A 23040-nucleotide genomic window follows, 5' to 3' on the forward strand; every position below is an offset into this window, starting at 1 on the left:
TTAGATACTGTTCTTAACTTGTAAAGAATGACATAAATGTCGCAGAAGCACTTTGGCGCAACCCCATCTCGATCACATCCACCTGTAATAGCGCATGAAGATCCCCGTCCAGGTCTTGTGCATGAAGAACCCCCCTCACTCGTCATGGACGATCGCACAAGCATCGGCCATGGCTTCCACCTTGCATTTTGATGAAAAGGGGCTCACTCATGCTTACGGAGTCGTTTTTGACTTAAGGGATGGATTTGTCCACTAATAATTTGTCCCAATCCACTTCAGCAAGTGTAACGGACACGTCATTCTCTACTCCTCCATGTCAGCTGGCTCCTTTGCCGTTTTTGTCCCAGAATGGACAGAAGGATATAATTGTCAACCGTTTTAAAACGTGTGGGATCGAAATGTATTTTCCAATCTTAAAGAATGAAAATGTCCTCGTTTTAAAAGATTAGGGACCTATTTGTCTTTTACTCTTTATTTTTTTAGCTCATCTAAAAGATGATCCTAATAAATAATAACGCTCTAGCCACAAATGCTCATCATCTTCATAATTTTGCAAACCAAAACAAAAAACAGGTCCATGTACACACAAAAAAAGTCCAATATCTTAATGATAATAATTATACCCACATTAACCCCACTAAATCATTCTACTTTCTGCTGACAGATTCTGCTTCTACTGCGTCCCAGTCTCAGTCACCCTGCAATGATTTTGGCGCGTACCCACACCTCCATACACGCGTTCAATTCCAAAACATTCCATGTCTATTCCTCACCTGCTGAAACAAAATCCCTTCAGCATGGTAGCATTCTCCTCAACATCATTGTTCACGGCAACAATAACCTTAGAATCCCTCATTCCTGCTAAGTGTTGAATAGCTCCGGATACACCGAAAGCCATGTAGAGTTCAGGGGCAACAATCTTCTCAGTTTGCTCTACCTACATGTTACATTCGCATAGCTATTAGTCCATGCATTGATAATAAAGTTGCTATGACCATTGAGATTTAATGCAAAGAAAATTACATAGAAATCCAAATCCTCCAAATGACATATCATTACATAGATATTGAATTGCAAGTTAGGAAACTAGGAAACTTTGTTGCTGCTATTTTATGCATCACGTTAAAACTTAAAACAGCAACTTCAATTATCTGATGTTAATATTTGATAGGATACTTTGAAAAATGCTAAGAGTCTGTAACTAGCAAAAGATAACATGAGATTAATAAAGGACTGCTGGTGCCTGGTAGACAAAATGATATGTCACCTGAAGGTCATTTGAAACAAACCCTGCATCAACAACAGCAATATGGCACCAACTGCACAAGATGGAACAAAGCATATTTAGGATAGGCAATGACGAACCGATTCTAAACAAAATTTTAAAACTTTATCAAGAATCTAAATAATAATTTATTAATTTTCAATGCTTCTTCTCAAAGTGACTTTGATATCAAAGCATGAGTAATCATATTTTATTGAACAAAAATATCATTAAAGAAAAATCAGTAGTTGAAGTAAATTTAGGATTATTTTAAAAGAAAAATACTTGTACCAAATATTTAATCAAGTTTATTTTGATCTGAATCTAAATAATCCGAAATATATCAATTTAATTGAGTCGACCTAATATAAAATTAGTATATATAAATCTATAAATTTTATGTGATAAATTCATAATTTAAAAAAATAAATTTAATAAATATTATATCACATTTATAGTAAAATAAATTATTTTAAAATAAAAAATAATATTATATAATATAAAAAATATAATTAAAATATAAAAATATAATATTTTATTATTAATTTTACTGTAAAAAATATATATTTTAATTATAAAATAAAACCTTGAACCAAACTAAATCATTCAAAAATAACAGAAAAAAATTTAAATCTGATAAAATATACATTAGAATTGAATCGAATTAGATAATGAACACCCCTGTTCAAAACAACGGGGTTTTGGGTTCACGAAAGAAAAATCAAGCAAAATAAGATAGAAAAAAACGCTAAATCATACCTTCTTCTCCTAGTATAGTATTAGTGACTTAGTGTTTGTTTGGAGGTCATTATCTTAATAAAAAAAAATTTTTTATTAAAAAAATATCTTTTTTATTTTTTAATGTGTTTAAAAAATTTCTAGTAATAAAAAAAATATTAAAAAAATATTTTTTTTGAGAAGTTGTAATTTACATCTTTTTTTAAAAAAAAATTTCTCTAAAAAAAGATGTTTTTCATATACTAAATAAACAAAAAAGTGCTTTTATATCGTTATACCCAATCATAATTAATAGATAAAAAGATCTTTTTGTATGAGATACCTAAACATAAAATTACTTTTACTTTTACTTTTTCATAAGATCTTTTTAAAAAAGATAACTCAGAAAAAAATCTTTTCTTAAAAGCTCACTCAAACAAGCTCTTAGTCCGTTAGAATCAACAGAAGTCTTAATCTTAATCGAAGAGATTAGTGACTCATGCTTAAATAAAAAACCTAAAATTATGAATAGTAAAAACTACAGAAAAAGCGATCCATGTGAGTATCTCTCCCATTCTTTAAATACTAACTATAAACCTAATTAATTTAGAATTGAAACCAAATCAAATTAAAATAAAATTAAATTTAACTAATTAATGTTGCTTCAATAATTTTTTATTCTTTATTATTGCCAATTAATACTTCAAATCATGGATCTTGTGCTTGAGTTTTAATCATCAATTCAAGTACTTCAAGGGATTAGAGATTAATGAGAAATTTGGCATGAGATTATAAGCTTCTGAGAGTAGTCTACTACCATATGTAAAGCGCATGTGAGGCATGTAAGGCACAAGCCCATCTAAGAGAAATTGGAGGCCTTTGTTTGCACATATAAAGCGCACAAGGCTCTTGTAAAGCGCACGACTCTGCATGTAAAGCGCCAAGACTCCATGTAAAGCGCATGATTTAATTTTGGAGACTTAAAAAGCCTCTGGAAAATCACATGTAAAGTGCCTTGGATCACCATGTAAAGTGCAGGCTAGATTAGGCCAGGTTTTGTTCTTAACAGACTTAACCTGTTATTTAATTTGGTCTAGTTTAAAATCTGTTGAAAGGTCTAATAATTTTTTTTACAAAAATAAAAATATTATTTAAAAAATTATTTTTTTAATAAAAATATTTATATGTAATATGTCATATATTTAATATTTATAAAAAATTTTAAACTTTTAGCGTATTTAAAATATACAAAAATAAGGCTAATAAAACTAATAAGGTTAACTTTTAATTATATTTTAATAGGTTTAGACAGGTGTGTCAGACCAATAAGACTAATTAGTGAGCCTAAACCGAGCCTATTAACATATTAAGACTTTTAAAAAAACTTTGACCTGTGCCTAAGCCAGATTAGGTCAGGCCAAACACAAATCAGACTGCAGACTCCTAACAAACTACCTGTCCTTTTTCCACCCCTAAGCGCATGGTTCAATTTTGAAAATTCGAAAACTTCTAGAATCTCATGTAAAGGGTCTGGACTACCATATAAAGTGCACGGTTCACCATATAAGGCGCATGGAGCGTATGTAAAGCACATGGGTGCTTGGGAGCTCTCTGTAGTAAACAGAAACTCTTCTATTTAACTCGAAAAATTTTCTGTTTAGCTCCTCCTATCCTTGCTTGATTTTATTGTCAGTTACTCTTCTTTTTTGTTCTTTACTTGATTTCTTTCAAGATCTCTTATAACAAAAAAAAAATTACACACTTAAAAGTAATATGTACTAAATCATGACTTAATTACTTAAAATAACAAGAATTATTGGCTTATGAAATAAAATTAAGAAAGAAAAACTACTAAAGATGTGAATGCACTAAACTTCTCTTCAGTGTTGGATTTTTTTTTTTGGTTTCAGCCTCTATTGCGTGGTTTTGTGTAACATTATCATTTTTTTTTGTTTTATTTTTTAATTTAGCAACGTTAAGACAATATTTTCTATCTTTAACTTGTGCGGTGTAATTTAATCCAGTTATTTTTAATAAAAATATAACTATATTAATTGTCTAAAAGTCTGCAGTAAATTTTTGTAAATTTTGATAATTGATGACAAACTTTTATATTGGTATTTTATATTTGGATATTTTTTTGGTATTTAACTTTTGCGATTATACTTTAATAAAATTATAAGATTTTAGTTGATAATATTTTATGTAGTATTTTAAATTTGAAAGATATTATAAATTTATTTATTATTTTATTATAAAATAATTTTTTAGTTAAACTACAATTAATCTTATTATTAGACTAGTGAATAAGTAACTTAATTGATTTAATCAGTTCAATTTTTGAAATCTTAGTTATATAACACTTAATGTCATATATTATTATCTAACGGATGAAAAAATTAATTTAACTTAATATTATATCTTTCAATAATTAATTTGATTAATCAATTTTTAAAGATCAATTTTTTTGGTGACTTTTTAAAGACCAATTTAAATATCAGTTAATATTTTCAGTGTGACGAATTTAAATATTAACCTATTAAAAATGGAACTTAACAACCTTTTTTTTTTTTCGGAAAACTTGCAAAAGCTTAGCATTGTGTTTGTTAGATTCCGTTCTGTACTGAATCATTCTAATTTTCCCAATTCTTAAAGCGAAGTCGAAAATGGGGGGAGGCCACGGCGAGGGCACAACCTACAAAGGCATAACCATACACCAACCTAAGCGGTGGCACACCGTCGCCGGCAAGGGTCTCTGTGCTGTTATGTGGTTAGTTTCGCTCGTTCCTTTTCTCCGTTTCGATCTGCACTCGCTACTGATCCATATTCACCATGTCTCAGTTTTTGTGTTCTTCAGGTTTTGGGTGTTTTACAGAGCAAAGCAAGATGGTCCTGTAGTATTGGTAAATTTTTCAATTCTAACCTCTCTCAAGCTTTCTTTATTTCCATTTCTATCAAATTAATCAATCCAATTATTGATTTTTGTGTGCGTTTTTTTATAGGGTTGGAGGCACCCTTGGGAGGGCCACGATGATCATGGCCATGGTGGTGGACACTAGGTATGATCTTCCTCAATTTCCTCATCATCTTAGTGTTGGAGACTTGAATTAATGGAATGTGTTATTATCTTCATATTGTATTTAAGTTTTATGCACACCCTACTTGTTATAGTAGAAAAAATAACTATTGTCCACATTCAACGTGTCAATGCTCTTCCAAAAGCATGGATATGATTCAATGATGGTCTATAAGTGCATCAAAGTTAAACTTATTGGTTATTGCAATAAAATGCCGGCATTCTACACCCAATGTGTCCATTTTGTTGCTGGCATATGCTATGTGGTTGCAATATTTTTGTAGTTGATGGTTATTTTGTTGTCTAAGATCAGTGTTGTTACTTATTAATCAACTATCAGTAGTTAATAGATCATTATAGACATCTATGTGTTACAAACATTAGAAATCAAAGTCCGAAAACAGAAGAAAGGGAACCATATTATCAAATCTGATGATACTTTGATTTTTTTTTTTTTACCACCATTATGTTTTTGGAAAAAGATTGGGAAGCAACTTTTTTTTGCCAACATTTTTCTTTCCCTTGAAATTTATTTTCTCCTCCCTTTAATCTTTGCTTGTCTACTACTTCGTTGGCTGAAAAAAGTTGCTTTCCTAGCAAAACGATACATTTTTTTGTTTGTTATTTTGCGTGGTGACACCATGAGATATAACTGATCCTCGTTCAACTGTGGGAGTTTAAGGATTATGCGGTTTTCTTCAAAAGTTTCTTTCTATTTTTTATGATATACCTGGTGAGATTGGTTGTTGCTTTGTTTCTAGTTTGTATATCAGAGATATATGGTGTATACAATACACAACTTAGTGTTTGGCAAACATTTTGACAAGTGATTGAGATTTAAAATTTCATCTAAATATAGAAAGTCCATAGATACACAAACAGGGAGGGAAAACAATTTCGGAGGATAATTTACGTAGTGACATCTAACATGTATGCATTTGATTTTGCGGCAGACATCAGCTCAGGAAAGGGGAACAACAAATCTTGAAGAGTCTGTGATTGCCGTTAGTTTCAAATGTTTACCTTATCGCATCAAATAAATTTAAACTTAAAAAGAAGAGATTTATTTTTGCATAATTTCATGAACATTAATATTGTGCTTTCAGAACCATATCCTGTCAACTTTGGCGATAGTTATGGTTGTTTGTATAAATGTTTCATGTCTTTTGGCATTGGGAGTAATTTATATTATAGACTCAATATTTGTGTATCTAATTGAGCACTTTGGTGTTGTTGACAATCCTTTTCTTAATCCTTGCCTATGATTTGTTCCACCAATAACGATATTAAATGACTTCCAGAGTAAATAAAACATTATGACATATGGTTTTTGATTTTGTTAAAAGTATGGGTTCTCACAAAACAAAGTATACAATAGAATTGTGTTAGGTATGCGCTCTATCTATATATATAAATATCAAAAATGTTATTTGTACACTAAAATTAGCCATTAAAATTAACTACTAATGTATTTGTGTATAAATATATGTAGTTTAATTTATTTTCAATGTGTATTTATATTTTGAATATGTATTATATATATATATATATATATATATATATCCTTGTTCTTTGTCATTTTTCAAAGTTGGTATAACTCAAAAAGAGCATACATAACATTACTGTAATTGGATATTTTGTAGGCACCTACTTAAATGAAAAACATCTTCTTGTGAAGAGCCTTGTGTTAAAAATGTTATTTGTTTGTTTGGCTATATTTTGAAAAAAGATAACACTTTTATAGTATATCAAATCAAATCTTATAATTTATCATCTAATGGTAAGAAAAATGCATCTTTATATAAAGACAATTATAAAATTTTCATGATAGGATCACCTATTTTATAATGTATGAAGAAAATTAAATGGATTTTATTGAATGAACTTGTCACCACTTTAAATTATTACACATTTTTCTTCTAAATCTGAAGTATTCTTTTTTTTTTTTGGATTAGAATGTCCATTTATTAAATAGAGGCCCAAATTATATGGGCTTTTTAGTATGAGTTGGGTTGGATATGGAGGGTGTGTGCGTTAATGGGTTAAATCTGATTTGATTACTTGTGAATAATAAGTATGGACATCGTGAATAATAAGTATGGACATCAGGTCATGAGGACGGTGGCTAGGCTGTTGTTAGGGCCGGAATCCCACCAATTGTATGCTCCATTTTGGTTTCATTTGTCTTCAGATCTTATTAGTTTATATGCAATTTATTGAGCGTTTTTTTCTTTCCATTTTTGTAAAATTTGCTTTCAAAACGATGTTCACAGTTACTTTGATTCATTGGAATTTGTTTTTATTTTATATCTTTTGGCTCAGATTGTTGATTTAAGCTTAACCTGTTGTAATGGTTGGGATGACGTTTTGGCCCACAAACAGGCCATTCCATTCCGACGCTTCTGTGGTGGTGTTGGGAGGACTGCCCATGCGGAAAACAGACATTCCAATGGACAAGGACCCCTTGATTTGCTCAAGAATGTTGAGAGCAATGCTGTGGTGTGTGTGCTGCATTGCATTAAAGGTTTGGATGTGGATGCTCTTTATATTTCCCACATCTTACTTGCTGTTGCTGCTTTGCTCTAAATGTACATAGTACCAATCACTTTCCTCCTTAGCACCATGCCAGCATTGAGTTATGTATGACAGGTCTCTCATTTTTCATTTTTTTCTCTTCTCATTAGTAGTGTTTATTGTTAAATATCACCTAAAAGTAAAAAGTGTTTGTCTATTCTAATTACATGCTGCAAGAAACATGGTAGATAGCGTGATTAACCTTAGGCGCGTCGACGATGAGGTGAACAAAGTAGCAATAGTTGCTAACATGGCTGCCACGGCGGCTAGAGTAGCCGTGGTGAAAGCTGTTCAGAATAGAATAGATGGACAATTTTGCTATACTGATGTCTAAAGAGAAGAGAAGAGAAGGGGAAGCTCCGCAGATAATGAACATAATTTAGAAATTAGGATTTTAAAAGGACCAAATTGCAAAAAAAGTTTCATTCCACATATCAGCTAACCGTTGGAGTGCCACCATGAAATTACCATGAATTCTGGAGTACAATCCCAACTTTCTGATTGCTAGGTTTGGACAGAAATTGCGAGAGAGATTACTGTGAATTTTGGAGTATGATTTTAAGAACATAATTAAATAACTATTAATTTCTGTGATCATATAATATAAAAATATTAATTAAAATATAAAAATATAATATGACATTATTAATTTTACTTTAAAATATATATTTTTATTATAAAAAATAACTTCGAGTCGGACCAGATAATTCGAAGCACAACACCAAAATAATACCAATAAAAATGACAAATCAAAATCTAACAAAATACATCTGGATCCGGCTGGGTTTTGGATTGAACACTCATAGTCGCGCGGACAGCTCCCTTTCGCATCTTTTTGGATTGGTTCTTGGGTGAAGCTGTCGCGCGACACATCGATAAAGAGAAAACTATTTTGGGGTTTGGGTTCGGGCGGGTCGGGATTACGGATCGGGTAGGGTTTTGGGGGTTTGGTCCAAGATTAAAAAAATGCAATACAATATATAATGAAAGTAAAACCCTAATTTGAGAACCCTTCTGTGTAGCCTCCGCGAAGAGGAAGAACAAGCTGCAGTCGACGCCATGGTAATCAATGTTTCTTGTTCGTTCCTCATGCTTAAAATCGATATTCTCCGTTCTTCGATCTGTTCTCACTACGCACTCTTCTTTTTTCAGGTGAAGTACTCCAGAGAACCCGACAATCCCACCAAGTGTATGAACAATTTTGGTTTCATTGAGTCTTCAGATCCTATTAGCTTATATGCAATTTATTGAGCGTTTTTTTTTTTGTTTTTGTAAAATTTGCATTCAAAACGATGTTAACAGTTACTGGAATTTGTTTTTATTTTTTATCTTTTTGGCTCAAATTGTTGATTTAAGCTTAACCTGTTGTAATGGTTGCAACTGTAGCTTGCAAGGCTAGAGGCTCTGATTTGAGGGTTCATTTCAAGGTACAATGTTCTGTTTTTCTTCGTAATAATTTACTGCTCTTACATTAAATACCTAAATTTTAGAGCTAGGCTAAATGATACTTGTAGCTCTCTTTCATGAATTTCATCAATTTCTCCTTTATTTATGTGTGTGTATGTGAATAGATGAGTTTTTGGAAGTGGAGATTTATGGTAGATGTTTATGGATTGTGAGCTGGGTATCTCTTGCATTTGCATGCCTTAGTAAGTGGAATAGTTTAATTAATGACCTTCAGTGTGCGTTTGTGTGCTGGGCATATATCTTTATCTTGCTTGCCTCATTAACTGTTCAACCTCTTCCCTTCCTACGCTTGCTTTTCCTCGGTCTGCTGATCTCCTCCAAAGTTCCAACTTGCAAAGCCTAGTGGCTGATAATTTCTGGTTTAGTTACAACTTACAAATCTGATTTATCGATTGATGCTTCTATCTGTTGGTCCCTTGTAAATCATTTTGTACATTGCTTTATCATTATCAATAATGGGTTAATTTATTTGTCCCTTTTGTTGATGAAAGTTTGATATAGCAAATTCCATATTATGTGAATAAAAAAGATGGCTTATATTATTCATTCAATTATTCTCTTATTATTGAGCGGGAATTAAGAAGTTTTCTTTTACAGAACACTAGGGAGACTGCCTTTGCTATCAGGAAGTTGCCGCTTGTTAAGGCAAAGAGGTATTTGGAGGATGTTTTGGCCCACAAACAGGCCATTCCATTCCGACGCTTCTGTGGTGGTGTTGGGAGGACTGCCCAGGCAAAGAACAGACATTCCAATGGACAAGGACGCTGGCCTGTAAAATCAGCTAACTTCATCCTTGATTTGCTCAAGAATGCTGAGAGCAATGCTGAGGTGTGTGTGCTGCATTGCACGACCGTGTTTGATTTTCCATGGCTTGCTTCTGTTTGAAATTGTTTTCGTTCGTGCAGGTGAAAGGTTTGGATGTGGATGCTCTTTACATTTCCCACATCCAAGTCAACCAAGCACAGAAACAAAGACGCCGCACCTACCGTGCTCACGGAAGAATCAATCGTAAGTTATTATCTTAGTACTCTAACTAGGGTGATTCCCGTGTTTTGTAAATCTATTTTATCTTTTGGCTCCTTAATCTATTTCTCACGGAGCTTTAATCTCCTTTTATCATATTGATGTTTAATATGATTACAAAAGATAAGTATATGAAAATTGCAGTGGTTAATTCTAACGAGTGTTGCCATTGCATTCTTCATAATATTGGTTATGACTTTTGTTGTCAGCCTACATGTCATCTCCCTGCCACATAGAGTTGATCTTATCGGAGAAGGAAGAGCCTGTTAAGAAAGAGGTATTGATTTTACCATGTTTTAAAAATTTTGATTTGATTTTCATGTTGCATCAAATGTTCATTTATTGTTGTTCTTGTAGCCGCAGTCCCAGTTGGCAACAAGCAAGAAGTCTCAAGGCCTTCGCAGTGGTGCTTCATCCTAAATATCTGTCGATGCAGAATATTGAGTTACTAAATTCCTAGGGTGTTAGTTTTGTTACTCTGTTTGCCCTATATTTGTCATGGATTGGTTTTTTTAGAATGAAAAGCAATTTTGTTCGTATATTCTGCCAAGTTAATTTGAGATTATGGGAAATTTGTTATGGAAATCTTTTGATTATTATTAAGTTTTAGTTAAATGAGAGTGAGTTACCTTATGTTAAGTAGCTTCTATTCCTAACATGTTTTTTAAATTATTAGTTTTATTTTATAATATAATATAACTATCCTAATATTTTAAAATTGTATTAAAAATTATAATTACACTAATTTTTTTTAAACAAAATATTAACTATAATTAAAGTTTCTTTTTGTAAAGGTTTTTCAAAGTGAGGAGGATGATAAAATAAATAATTACTTTTGGATCAAGATAGAAGAACTCAATAAAAGTTGCAAATTCAAAGATGATTAAAGTAGAATAGAGTTTTAAAGTGGGCATTATGATTGGTATTGCATCAAAATTGTTTCTAGACTCGTTTTTTCATTAAAATCCTGAATTGTTTCCGTCTTTTGTTATCTTTTTTTTAAATATTGTAAAAACAAGAAAAAAAAAATGAAAACACAAATTGAATGCATTTTTTTATTTAAACTGATTATTGGACTCTTAAGTCCAGTTGCTGAAATGCATTTTGCTGAATTCTTGAATGTTTAGTTTAAGGGAAATAAGTTACCAGGATGTAGCATTAAATTTTCAATACTTCAACTATGAATTCATAAAAACACAACTAAAGTGAGGCAAAAGTAATCCACAAACCTAAAATGTGGAGCAAAATAATATTGGAAATTGGAAAAACTGGTAGATTGTTGATGTGCGAGCCACTTTGGTGGGTAACACTTACTGACTTATCACAAACTTAACAACGACTTAGCAACGCCTACTTTTCATGTTAATTAGAATGAGACCGCGCATATCGGTAAATTAAGAGTGAATACCACATCCGTCCCCTCACAATTATCTCGAAAAGACAACGAGACTCTCAAAAAAAAAAAATATCCAATTCGACTCCTGATATTTTTTTTTGAAACTGATTAGCCTTTGTACAAAAAAAAAATATTGATTTTTTTTGGCACAAGAGCTAATCAGTCCTATAAAAGTAAATCTGAGGAGCCGGGTTGGTATTTATTTTTGTCAAGAGCTTCGTTGTCTTTTAAGATAATTGTCAGGGGTTATCTTGAGTTTTTCTCGTAAATTTAATGATAGTATATAATAAATATTAAAAATAGTTATATTTTGTAGAATTAAATTAAATATGTATAAACTAAAGATAAATTTAAAATGTGTTTTATTTAAAATAATTTGTAATACAAAAGATTTGGATGCTAGAGTTATACAAAGTGACATTTTTATTTGGTGGTTTGATTTTTGCATTTGTTTTAGTTGATGAACTTAATCTTCTTATTTGGCGCTCGTCCTCCTTTTTCTTTATTGGTTATTCTTAAAGTTGTTGCTTTCTTCTTTCTGTCGTAGGTTCTTGTGAAGGCATGTTCTTTATGAATTGTTGAGTTGTATGCACTTTTTATTGTGTTGTTTGTTCTATCTTTGCATGTATGTTCTTCTTCCGAAGATGTGTCTTAAATTTGTATGATTTTTTTCTCCGTAATCTCTTACTATGCATGCAGTTTTTCAATGAAATCTACAATAAAAGGAACAAAAATGCGTAATTTTTTTTCGAATAAATTATTTTTAATAATAATAATTAAAATAGCATAAAGTGAAATTACCTGTTAATATTTTTCTTTGACCCACTCTATCAGACAATGTTTCAAGTGATGCAAATTCAAAATAATGTTGAAAAATATTCAAAATTTAATCTTTAATTTCTTTCACAACAGTTGTGAGTAAAAAATTTGTTTTCATTGTACATTTAATTGGTCTATAGTATAGACTTTTCTTTCTTGTAACAAATGTTTAAATTTGTTCATCATATTTCTCTTCAAAATTACATAAAGAGGTGTTTCCTGCAGTGTTAGTAAATCATAGTTAATAATTAGTTAAAAAATTGATTACATTTTTTTACGTTATTAGACAAAGAACAATAAATAGGATATTGAAAGAAGTATAATTTTAATGATATTAAAATACAATTATATATAAAGTATTATAAAAATAATATAAAGAGTATAAAAAACAAAAATAATTAAAGAATTTTTTCGTAAATTCAATTTAAAAATATAATAAATATGTTTTTTGTACCTTTTCATCTAATATATTCATTTCTAAGCAAAGCGACTCTTCTTCATTTATGGGTGTTAGTGTTTTCTATAGACAAACCACCCAAACTTTGATAAACCAATTGTCTGTTTGTTTGGTGATATTGTCCAAAGAATGATGCTCCATTGAGTAACTTTGAGATGTTGTGTAGTGCGAAAATAAAGGACAATTCACTGAATTAAATAAATTGGCCATTAATATCACCATAATACACATTTTGTAAAGTGGATACCGAAATGCATTTTTCCATAAACTATGTAAACTGCGACAGGGGTATCGCGGTTTACAAATGAATATAATCCACTACAGGGGTGTCACGGATTACGTTGGAAGAAAAATATCACATAATCTACGGTAGGGGTGTCGCGGTTTATGCTTTAGTCTGTTTTGCCTATAAATACCAAGCAAGATAGGGAGTGGGTCATTTGAGGAGAGTCATTTTTACACTTTCACAAATAGATAGTGAGGAGAGCTTGATGGTTCTAGTCCACTGCTCTGGTAAAATAAAAAAAAAGTAATAGGCATGGTGTTAAGTTCATTGATAAAGAACCGCTGAGCATTTTTATCCGTTCGACTGATACTTTGTCGGATCTGAAGAGGAACATATTGCCGAAGGCAGGGTTGTGTAGGGTCAAGATGGTGAAGAAGGTGTTCTACAAGATTCTGATGGCGATTGTGTCAAGTGGTGTGCAGTATGAAACATTTATCATTGGGTCGGATGAAGATATGGGGATCTTGTTTCATTGTCGGCGGAGTTTTCCGGAGGTGAAAATACACGAGTTGTTTGTCAAGTTGGAAGACCGTGTGGACAGTTCCGGGACTTCAGCGCCAAATCCTCAGTCGACGACGGTGGGGGTGCTTCTACTTCGATGCCTGTTGTTGCACCTGGTTGTCTTCTAGCTGCACCTTCACTTGTTCTAGCACCGACAGCTAGGTCACCTGGTTTGATTACTGGTCTTGTTGGTGGTGGTGAGCCGGATTATGTTGAAGACGTGATGCGGGAAGATGACTCAGACGATGAGCCCAATCACATATCAGGGGATAGCGAGGAGGAGACTCTAGTGGCCCTACTTGCACCTCAGGGGCCATCCAATTCTGGGTCACACCAACAACCCCCCGCATTTCTCGACGCTGAACCTGGAAGCAGCGAGTTAACAACCGGATGATGCACACACCTTCGGTTACCAAGGATTACACGACGGCAATACTTCTAGGGAATTTCAGATTGGCCAATCTTTCCAGACTAAGGAGGAAACTGTGATGAATGTTAAGGATTATAGCATTCGTCGTGGAGTTCAATATCGGGTTATGGAATCCGATCATCTGAAGTATGCTGGGAGATGCAAGGAGTTTGGAAACGGCTGCACCTGGATGATCCGCGTGGCATTTCGGCAGCGCAAGGGTAACTGGGAGGTTAGAAGATATAACGGAGCTCACACTTTCCTGGCCACTTCGATTTCGATCGACCACCGACAGCTCGATTACCACGTAATTTATGTGAGGATCTATCCGTTGGTTAGGGCGGATGCAGCGGTTACCATAAAGGTCTTGTAAGAAGCTACTGAGTCAACCTACGGATTCAGGCCTAGTTACAAGAAGGTGTGGAAGGTAAAACAAAAGGCAGTCGCCCAGATTTATGGAGATTAGGAAGAGTCGTATGTGGAGTTGCCCCGGTGGATCCTTGGGATGCAAGCAACGATGGACGGAACCGTAGCTTTGTTGAAGACTTCACCAGTGCGTGTAGGTGGTGAGGTTGATGAGTCTACATAGTACTTTCATCGACTTTTCTGGACATTCCCTCCATGCGTTGAGGCTTTTAAACAGTGCAAGCCACTAATCAGCATTGACGGTATGCATCTGTATGGGAAGTATGGCGGAACTTTGCTTCTAGCTATTGCGCAAGATGGAAACTCGAATATATTGCCAGTTGCGTTTGCACTTGTTGAGGGGGAGAATGCTAAGTCATGGGCTTTTTTCTTATCCCACTTGCGTCAACATGTGACCCCACAGGAAAGGATTCTGGTGATCTCTGACAGACACAATGACATTAAGGCTGCACTGGAGGCACCAAACAATGGTTGGAAACCGCCTCATGCATATCGAGCGTATTGCATCTGACACGTTGCAGCTAATTTTGCTATCAGTTTCAAGGGTCAGGATGCAAGGCGGATGCTCGTGAATGCGGCGTATGCCAAGACTGAGGCCGAGTTTGACTGCTGGTTTGATATTATGAGGATTGAGAATCTAGCGATTGGGCCAATTGACTGGAGTACGATAAGTGGACCCAACACCAGGATGGGGGGCAGACAGTTCGGCCACATGACGACGAACATATCCGAGTGTGTTAACTCTGTACTAAAGGGGACATGGAATCTGCCGGTTACTGCACTTGTCAAATCCACATATAGGAGGTTAGCAGAGCTTTTTGTCGTCCGAGGGCAGACAGCAGAGGCGCAGTTGGGATCAGGCCAACGGTTTTGCTAGGCACTAGTCAAGGCAATAGAGCACAACTTGAAAGATGCGAGATGCTTCACGGTTACTCTGTTTAACAGACATCAGTCTGAGTATACCGTGGCTGAGACTACTCCTACCGGTAACTTCTCGCTTGGGACGTATCGGATTTCCCTCAGAGATCGCATTTGTGACTGCGGGTACTTTCAAGCTCTCCATTACCCGTGCTGCCATGCGATTGCATGCTGTGCTCAGTTCCGGTTAGACTGGGCTACGTACGTCCATGAGGTTTATACCATGAGTAAGGTGTTTAGCGTATACCGGATGAGATTTTTGCCTCCTATTCCAGAGGGTCTGTGGTCACCGTATGCCGGTCCTACTATCGTTCCTGATCCTAACATGAGACGTGTCAGAGAAGGACGACCGAGGTCAACAGAATCCGTAACACCATGAATGAGGCTGATACTAGTCGGCCGAAGCAATGTGGGCTATGCAGACAGACAGAACACACTCGCAGGACTTGCCCTCAGCGAGGATCCGCCCCCAGTGCCGACGCATAGGTGTCATTAGGTCGTCATGATTAGCTTACATTTTTCTTTCCTTATTTGTGTTCTTGTCCTGTTTTAGTTGTACTTACTGTTAAGTAAAGTTGTACTTGCTGTTTGTTTTACGGTGACGTTGTTATTGTTAGCGATTCTCTATGTAGTTGTGATTCTCTTGAGTTAAGGTGTTCTAATGTTGTTGGTTTTTCTATGAGTTCAAGAGACTAATGCCAATTAAATCAAAGCAGGAACCTATGTTGCGCTATACATAAAAATTGCAAACCAAACTTTTATCCAAAAATTCATCCTCCATGAAAAATGAACTAAGTCCACACTAAAGTATAAACCGCGACACCCCTACCGCGGATTATGTGATATTTTTCTTCCAACGTAATCCGCGACACCCCTGTAGCGGATTACGTTCATTTGTAAACTGTGATACCCCTGTCGCGGTTTATATAGTTTATGAAAAAAATACATTTCGGTATCCACTTTGCAAAATGTGTATTCTGGTAATATTGATGGCCAGTTTATTTAATTCAGTGAATTGCCCGAAAATAAATTTCTTGTGCTAAATTTGATGTTATTTGAAGAAATAGTGATAAGAAACTTATATAAATAGTTCAAATATTATGGAATTTGAATATTTGTAATGTAAAATTTATTATGATTAATAGATTATTATGACATTTGTAATATAGATGTTTATTACATTTAATGAATAATTTATAAAAATTAAATTAATTATTGAGGTTATAAATTTATTGTATTGTTTATAACAGTAAGATATAATAAATATAAGGATATAGATTCTTGTAGGTTATAAATTTGGTTAGACACCATTAATTTCTAATTATTGTCATTGGTAATGGTAATTTTGCAGCCTAATTTGCATATATTTCTATTACTTGTATATTTTATTTTTTTGTTGATTTGGAAATAATAATTGATTTGGCAAAGATTAAGTAGTTAATTCTAAAGTTTTGCCAAATAAGCAATGTTGTTGACATGACATTAGTAGGAGAAAAAAGATGTGTTAAAAGTAACGTGAATAAACTTATCCATCTACTTTTATATATTAAGAATAGATAGATATATTATTAAATTTACACTTCAATCCTCAGATTTTGATCAATGCTAGATGATTTAGTGCATCAATTGAATCCACCGTAATAGGAAAAGAGAAGAGTCTAGTATTCTGGAGATTCATCAATAAACCTCATTTTCTTTATTTTTGGAAAAATAATAGCAATTTAAATGTTATAAGATGATACATTTAGAAAGTGCACAGTTCATACTGATGCATGTTACATGCTTTATTTTTTCTCAGGAAGCTTCTCTAGCAACTCTGGTATCACCTCAAATAGGTCTCCTACAAGTCCATAATCAGCAACCTGAAAATTTAACACATCACACAGATTACAACACTGTTAAACGAAATAGAAAGCTTCAAATTCACAAAAGAGGCACTAACCTGAAATATAGGAGCATCAGCATCATTGTTCACGGCAACAATAACCTTAGAATCCCTCATTCCTGCTAAGTGTTGAATAGCTCCGGATACACCGAAAGCCATGTAGAGTTCAGGGGCAACAATCTTCCCAGTTTGCCCTACCTACATGTTACATTCCCCTAGCTATTAGTCCATGCATTGATGATAAAGTTGCTATGACCATTTAGATTTAATGCAAAGGAAATTACATAGGAATCCAAATCCTCCAAATGACATATCATTACATAGATATTGAATTGCAAGTTAGGAAGCTAGGAAACTTTGTTGCTGCTATTGTATGCATCACGTTAAAACAGCAGCTTCAACTATCTGATGTTAATATTTGACAGGATATTTTGAAAAATGCTGAGTCTGTAACTAGCAAAAGATAACATGAGATTCAAAAAGGACTGCTGGTGCCTGGTAGACAAAATGAAAGCATATTCACAGCCTTTTAATGTGTTTGGTAGGATAGAGCCATCATTACAAAAGTGAGAAGAGAGATTAGTAAAAGGGTCGGAAACATGTGCCGCCATGAAAAGGGGAGAAGCACGTATTAGTGGGATTGACAGTGATAGTTAGAGGGTTTACGAATTAGACAATGAAAAAAAAAGGAGGTTGTGAAAAGGAAAGGTGTCTCAACATTTTTTGGTGTGTCTTGGAGAGTTGAATAGTTTTGAGGAGCATTAACCCTTACTGGATCAGTGAATCACTGTTTGTGACAACTGAGAGAATCAATATCAATACAAAAACTACTACGCCTAGTCTCACTGCGTGGAGCCAGCTACATGGATCAAATGATACCAGTGTTCCTTTGTAGGCATATCCATGACTTAACCACTATATTTGAATCATTTTATTAGGTCTCCTTTTAGTTCTAGTTATGGGACTACAATCCATCTAGTCCACTCTCCTAATTGTTGCCTTGAAAGCCTTCTCCAGTAGAATCCATGTCAATAAAACACAATTTTTCCACGACCAATATTTCAATAAGAACTTCCTATCCCTCTTTCTTACAATGCAGGCTTGTAGTCTCAATCTTCTACTCTTAAATTCCTTCAAAAGCACATCTCATTTACACAGAGCAGTATGAAAATTAGGATCATAATAACAAACTTCAATTACGAGTTTGGTCATACCCAGCATAGTTTAAATATAAAAGGAAGTAAAATTGTCACCTGAAGGTCATTTGGGACAAACCCTGCATCAACAGCTGCACGTGTGGCACCAACTGCACAAGATGGAACAAAGCATATTTAGGATTGGCAATGATGAAGCGATTTTAAACTAAAGGAGAATATCCAATAAAAAGTACCATAATAGAAGTATATAGAGAATAATAATAGTATAATACCAGCACCACCAAGTTTCTTGGCCAAATTTTCTATCAATTTAAAGTTCTCAGCATTCTTTAGTGCTCGGCCACCGGTAATTACAACCCGTGCATTTCCAAGATCTGGTCCTTCATCATCCTGAGAAGTTTGAGATATATATCTAGACTTGTTCAGATCTGCTGAAATCCAAAAGAAAATAATTGAAGCTCATCTCACCATAAGGGATACGATTAAATATCAAAATCTGATAGGTTTGTAAAAGATCAAATAGATTTAAATGGCTGTGGACGATATCCCTGATACAGTTGATCCAGTGCTCTTTGAAGCATCCGACCAATACCTATATAGTCAGCAGATGAATAACGACAGAGTACTGTATTCCCAATCTTGCTTTTTCGATTTCCCATAAAACAAAATGTCCATGCATCCTAAACAGGGAAACAAACCTTCATCGAAGTTTGAAAGGTTGACCTGGGATATTGAAGCCTCAGCTTTTGAGTCATTTGATTTCTGGGGAACAGGAAAAGATGTGGATCTAATCGTCAGTATACAAGGATTGGAACCCGTATAGCAGACGGTACAAAGTGCATTTCCAGCATATATAGGCCTGAGATGAAGTTAAAAACTTACTTTCAGTCAGATGAAAAAAACCAACATTTGATGATAGATGGATGAATAACATATACAAACACTACTATTAAATTAGCAAGTAAAACAACACACTTACATACACAAAAAATACAATTCCATTCTTATTGGCCTCTTTAATATATCCTACGATGTGCAAACTAGTTTTAAGAATAAGCATAGGTAAGGAGGTCAACAACGGTGATAGCAGAAAGAGAGTTAGACGAATATTAACTCGTGAAAAGATTAATTGATTTATGTCCTTTCCAAACCATTCATGTCTAGAATTTCTCTATTTCTACACTAAATCTTTCTTTAGGAAGCCTTTAGCAAGCACTAAAACATATTCCTATATATCCATGAACACCGTGTCCATTATACCGGTATATCACTTTGGTTTCTCATCTAAAACCACGACTATCATGCATTCACGTATGTTTTGATGACTTATTATCCAAAGCCAGAAGCCGGCAATGGCAAATATGCTTTAATAGCATTAACTTCCTAAAATCTGAACTCTTAAATCATGAGATAATACTGTTTTAAAGGTTTTTGTTTACTCTGGATTCAATATTATTACTAGATCTGCAAGTACAAATAAGTTCTTGTAAAAAATAAGTAAGTACATAAGCTAAGAAGGAAGAAAATAAATAAATAAATAAATAAATAAAAGAAATTGAGTTGAAGAAAAGCTTGTATAATACTAAAATTCTGGACAAACTAGAACATGCCTTAGTTCATAGCTAAGGACAGCATAGAAGAATATCTGTTCATGATTTTCCAAGCATTTCTATAAACTTTGAGCAATCAATCTTCCCAATGATTCATAAAATAAGATAACAATGATGATTAAGAAAATAATGGATCTACGGCATTTTAGCATTAAGACTCTGAAAGCCTTAAACTAATAGACTGTAATTAAAACAAATAAAACAGTTTCTTCTGCAAAACAAGGTGATCTGCTGTCTGATCAACAATAAGAACCTAGTGTTACTGCAAGGAGAAGACCAGAATCTGCTGTAGCTATTATGCCTCTCTCATTACAATAGCTTAATCCATCAAATGTCAATAGCACAAACAATACCCTTTTGAGGGATTTGACAAATGTGCAAACATACAAGGGCATGGAATATACAGTAAAGGTAACAACAATTCCATTCCATGTTACAAAGCAAATACAAGATTATCCAACAGTAGTGCTGAATCATGATCATTTTTCATATTTGATCAGCAAAGAATGATGCAATAAACAGAAAGTGGTGTAAATATTAAAATGAAAACACAACAAAAATGTACCTCACAAAAGTCTGTGCATTGGAAATTCCAGTAACATCAGTAATTGGAGAAACGTCTAAAAGGGCAGCTGCACGGGGCATGATATTTTTGCCAAAAGAATTTGAAGCAGCAATTATATGAGAATAACCCCCTTGCTGCTGGACTAAATGGACTAGTTTTGCCCATGGTTCTGCCAGAGGGCTCTTGAATTTTTCTGAATCTGCTATGAGCACCTGCACCACAAGTTGCACTCCCAAAACAATAATCAAAATCCTGAAGTCCATCCAATCTTCTTCAAGGCAAATGCTCTATGCACTAAGATATGAACACCCATATATCAAAAGCATTAGACAACTTAGCCTCTTCTCAATGTGGAGTTGGCTCCATGGATCAAATAAGATCATACCGTCGTATTATAAACCATCCAATCAGCAATCAACGTCATGAAGATTCCACAAACTTTTATGTTGGTTGTTGACTATCTAACAGAACTTTTTTCTTTTATCAAAACATAATACCAGCCATTTAAATATTTACAACAAAGCACAGTATATGCTGATTTCCCCAAATCTAAATCTAAACAATACCAATTATAATATCAAGAATAAACATCCAAATTGATCCCTAAGGCTGTGTTTGTTTCCTGGGACTGCAACCAAGACTAGGGACAGGGACTAAGTATTGTGTTTGGAGACCAGAGATTGAAACTAAAATTTCAGTCTTGAGACACAATTTCAGTCCCATCAATACTTCCAAAAAGTGGGGACAAAATGGACTGAAATTTCTGGAGAGGGACTGGAGTTTTAATAACATTTCTTTTTAAAAACACTCTCATTTAACTTTTCAAATTCCAAATCTAAATCTTAGTCTCCATATTTATCTTAAAGCAAACATGATACTAAGACATAACTCAGTGTCTCAGTCCAGTACATTTTATACCAAACACAATACAGAAACTTAATTTAGTCCTTGTCTCTCAGTCTAAGTCTCCTTTCCAAACGCAACCTAAGGAATTTCAGATTGGACACTTTCGTCTCCAACAAATTTTTATTCTCTAAAAGTTCTCAAAAATTACTTCTGTCGCATGGATTAGTCTTTGCGTAGTTTTGAAGGGGGAACTAGTTTGTCTTAGAATGTATTTTTTGAGCACCTAATTGTCTTATAATAAAATTCGTTAGAGGCTTATTTTGTTCAGCATGCATATTAAAAAATTGATTAAAAATGACTCAAGGACCAATATGTCCAATGAGAGTTATTCTCAAGGATAGAGAATAAAAATTTGTTGTAGACTAAAGTGTGTGATCTAAAATACTAAACCAAATTGGGTGTTTAACTGTTTACTCTAATATCAATTTAGGGTAATCTCAAAACCAAAATTTTCAAAATTTGGCAATAGAAGGATGAAAAGAATACATCAATCTGAAATGCCGATAACCCCTTCAACTAACTACTGGTCAAAGGAACTAAAACCCTATGATTCAAAACTCAGAAACTGGATTCCTTAAGCATAACTGTGAGGTTAGCACTATAATTTGGTAATTAAGTTCAAGAAGTCAAATCGCCTAGTTTATAGGATTTTTCCACCATATCTGAAGAAGCTCCTTGCGTAATTATCCAAATAATAATAATAACAACAAGTACCTGAGAGACTGAAGGGTGAGAAGAAGCAGCGTGTGAAGCAGCTTGATGAAGGGAAGGACCCAAGCCAGCTAACAGAACCGAAACGGAAGAGTTACCGTGACCAGCCAGTGACGTGGCAGCCGTAACTGCAGAGAGAGAATGGGGTTTCACGGCGCCACTATCGTGCTCCGCCACAACCAGCGTGCTTCCCTACACCCAGTTCAAGAATCAGCACCATGGATTGAACAAAGTGAAACAAAAACTAACTGAATTGGAGTGGTACGTGTCGAGAAGAGGAGAAGGAGTGGGATGATGCGGGGAACAAAAAGGGGCGTTTCTTAATTGCTCTGAGGATCATGCGAGTTGTTGCCATTGGCTCTGTTCGAACACACAGAAGAAGATGGATGGTGATGACTTCTTAGTGCTTACAATGAATGACGTGTTTAGTAATATGCGGAAAATTGTGCCGTATGGGGGTCCCCAACCTTGACGGATGCTGATTTGGTTTAGTTTTGTTCATCAAAAACTCACATCGAATTATTCTTATCTTTAATGCATCATTAATTGATTATGATTTATATACGTTAATTATTTTTTATATGATGAATGAAATAATGTAATACATTGATATGAGTTAAAATGGATATATTTCACAAGTGTGATGTATAATATAAATCGTTACTCACGATTTGCATAATAAAAGAAATCGTTATTCACGATTTCATAAATCACATTTTTTTTAATTAAAAAATTAAAATCGTGACTTACGATTTCTTTTTATTTGTCTTATTTAAAATCGTAACTTACGATTTCTATTAACTTTTTTTTTAATTTTTTGTTTTATTTGAAATCGTTACTCACGATTTCTTTTATCACATATTACTGCATTAT

At 34.0% G+C, this 23040-nt stretch overlaps 4 protein-coding genes across 7 annotated transcripts; 3 read left to right on the forward strand and 1 right to left on the reverse strand.

The window, feature by feature from the left end:
* Positions 1 to 4551: 4551 nt before the first annotated feature.
* LOC130969815 (NADH dehydrogenase [ubiquinone] 1 beta subcomplex subunit 2-like) lies at positions 4552 to 8269 on the forward strand. Of its 2 annotated transcripts, none has more exons than XM_057895710.1 (4): positions 4552 to 4751; positions 4839 to 4884; positions 4984 to 5040; positions 7440 to 8269. In XM_057895710.1, exons 1-3 carry the CDS (start codon positions 4648 to 4650, stop codon positions 5038 to 5040), a joined length of 207 nt encoding a protein of 68 aa, XP_057751693.1. In that variant the 5' UTR covers positions 4552 to 4647; the 3' UTR covers positions 7440 to 8269. The 2 variants fall into 2 exon arrangements, with proteins under 2 accessions (XP_057751693.1, XP_057751692.1); XM_057895709.1 differs by lacking the exon at positions 7440 to 8269 and adding an exon at positions 6011 to 6402.
* A 221-nt stretch (positions 8270 to 8490) lies between these two features.
* LOC130969814 (60S ribosomal protein L17-2-like) lies at positions 8491 to 10736 on the forward strand. Of its 2 annotated transcripts, none has more exons than XM_057895707.1 (7): positions 8491 to 8693; positions 8784 to 8820; positions 9018 to 9058; positions 9696 to 9926; positions 10004 to 10106; positions 10331 to 10398; positions 10479 to 10736. In XM_057895707.1, the coding sequence occupies exons 1-7, from the start codon at positions 8691 to 8693 to the stop codon at positions 10539 to 10541; spliced, it is 546 nt and encodes a 181-aa protein (XP_057751690.1). In that variant the 5' UTR covers positions 8491 to 8690; the 3' UTR covers positions 10542 to 10736. The 2 variants fall into 2 exon arrangements, with proteins under 2 accessions (XP_057751690.1, XP_057751691.1); XM_057895708.1 differs by having other exon boundaries at positions 10485 to 10736.
* A 3770-nt stretch (positions 10737 to 14506) lies between these two features.
* On the forward strand, positions 14507 to 15712 carry LOC130965781 (uncharacterized). The gene is made up of 4 exons (XM_057890544.1): positions 14507 to 14548; positions 14633 to 14913; positions 14953 to 15219; positions 15361 to 15712. Exons 1-4 carry the CDS (start codon positions 14507 to 14509, stop codon positions 15710 to 15712), a joined length of 942 nt encoding a protein of 313 aa, XP_057746527.1.
* A 1266-nt stretch (positions 15713 to 16978) lies between these two features.
* Positions 16979 to 22633, reverse strand: LOC130967491 (electron transfer flavoprotein subunit alpha, mitochondrial). 2 transcript variants are annotated; one of them, XM_057892372.1, is made up of 8 exons: positions 22433 to 22633; positions 22171 to 22359; positions 20551 to 20762; positions 19074 to 19234; positions 18648 to 18803; positions 18472 to 18524; positions 17276 to 17416; positions 16979 to 17195 (listed from the first exon to the last, which is right to left on the reverse strand). In XM_057892372.1, the coding sequence occupies exons 1-8, from the start codon at positions 22520 to 22522 to the stop codon at positions 17118 to 17120; spliced, it is 1080 nt and encodes a 359-aa protein (XP_057748355.1). In that variant the 5' UTR covers positions 22523 to 22633; the 3' UTR covers positions 16979 to 17117. The 2 variants fall into 2 exon arrangements, with proteins under 2 accessions (XP_057748355.1, XP_057748353.1); XM_057892370.1 differs by having other exon boundaries at positions 18648 to 18806.
* Between the last annotated feature and the right edge of the window lie 407 nt (positions 22634 to 23040).

This window comes from Arachis stenosperma, chromosome 3, assembly GCF_014773155.1.
Source record: "Arachis stenosperma cultivar V10309 chromosome 3, arast.V10309.gnm1.PFL2, whole genome shotgun sequence".
Taxonomy (NCBI): Eukaryota; Viridiplantae; Streptophyta; class Magnoliopsida; order Fabales; family Fabaceae; genus Arachis; species Arachis stenosperma.

Excerpts from the sequence above, each read along its gene's own strand:
- LOC130969815 (XM_057895710.1), top strand. The coding sequence starts at position 4,648 with ATGGGGGGAGGCCACGGCGAGGGCACAACCTACAAAGGCATAACCATA. Across the intron at positions 4,752-4,838 it reads GGTCTCTGTGCTGTTATGTG|GTTTTGGGTGTTTTACAGAG; the intron begins GTTAGTTTCGCT and ends TGTGTTCTTCAG. Across the intron at positions 4,885-4,983 it reads AAGATGGTCCTGTAGTATTG|GGTTGGAGGCACCCTTGGGA; the intron begins GTAAATTTTTCA and ends GTTTTTTTATAG.
- LOC130969814 (XM_057895707.1), top strand. Across the intron at positions 8,821-9,017 it reads ACCCGACAATCCCACCAAGT|CTTGCAAGGCTAGAGGCTCT; the intron begins GTATGAACAATT and ends TTGCAACTGTAG. Across the intron at positions 9,059-9,695 it reads ATTTGAGGGTTCATTTCAAG|AACACTAGGGAGACTGCCTT; the intron begins GTACAATGTTCT and ends TTTCTTTTACAG.
- LOC130967491 (XM_057892370.1), bottom strand. The coding sequence starts at position 22,522 with ATGGCAACAACTCGCATGATCCTCAGAGCAATTAAGAAACGCCCCTTT. Across the intron at positions 19,235-20,550 it reads AATGCACAGACTTTTGTGAG|GCCTATATATGCTGGAAATG; the intron begins GTACATTTTTGT and ends ACTTCATCTCAG. Across the intron at positions 18,525-18,647 it reads CAAGAAACTTGGTGGTGCTG|TTGGTGCCACACGTGCAGCT; the intron begins GTATTATACTAT and ends CATCTTGTGCAG.
- LOC130965781 (XM_057890544.1), top strand. The coding sequence starts at position 14,507 with ATGGACGGAACCGTAGCTTTGTTGAAGACTTCACCAGTGCGT. Across the intron at positions 14,549-14,632 it reads TGAAGACTTCACCAGTGCGT|TGCAAGCCACTAATCAGCAT; the intron begins GTAGGTGGTGAG and ends GCTTTTAAACAG. Across the intron at positions 15,220-15,360 it reads GTCAAATCCACATATAGGAG|ACATCAGTCTGAGTATACCG; the intron begins GTTAGCAGAGCT and ends TCTGTTTAACAG.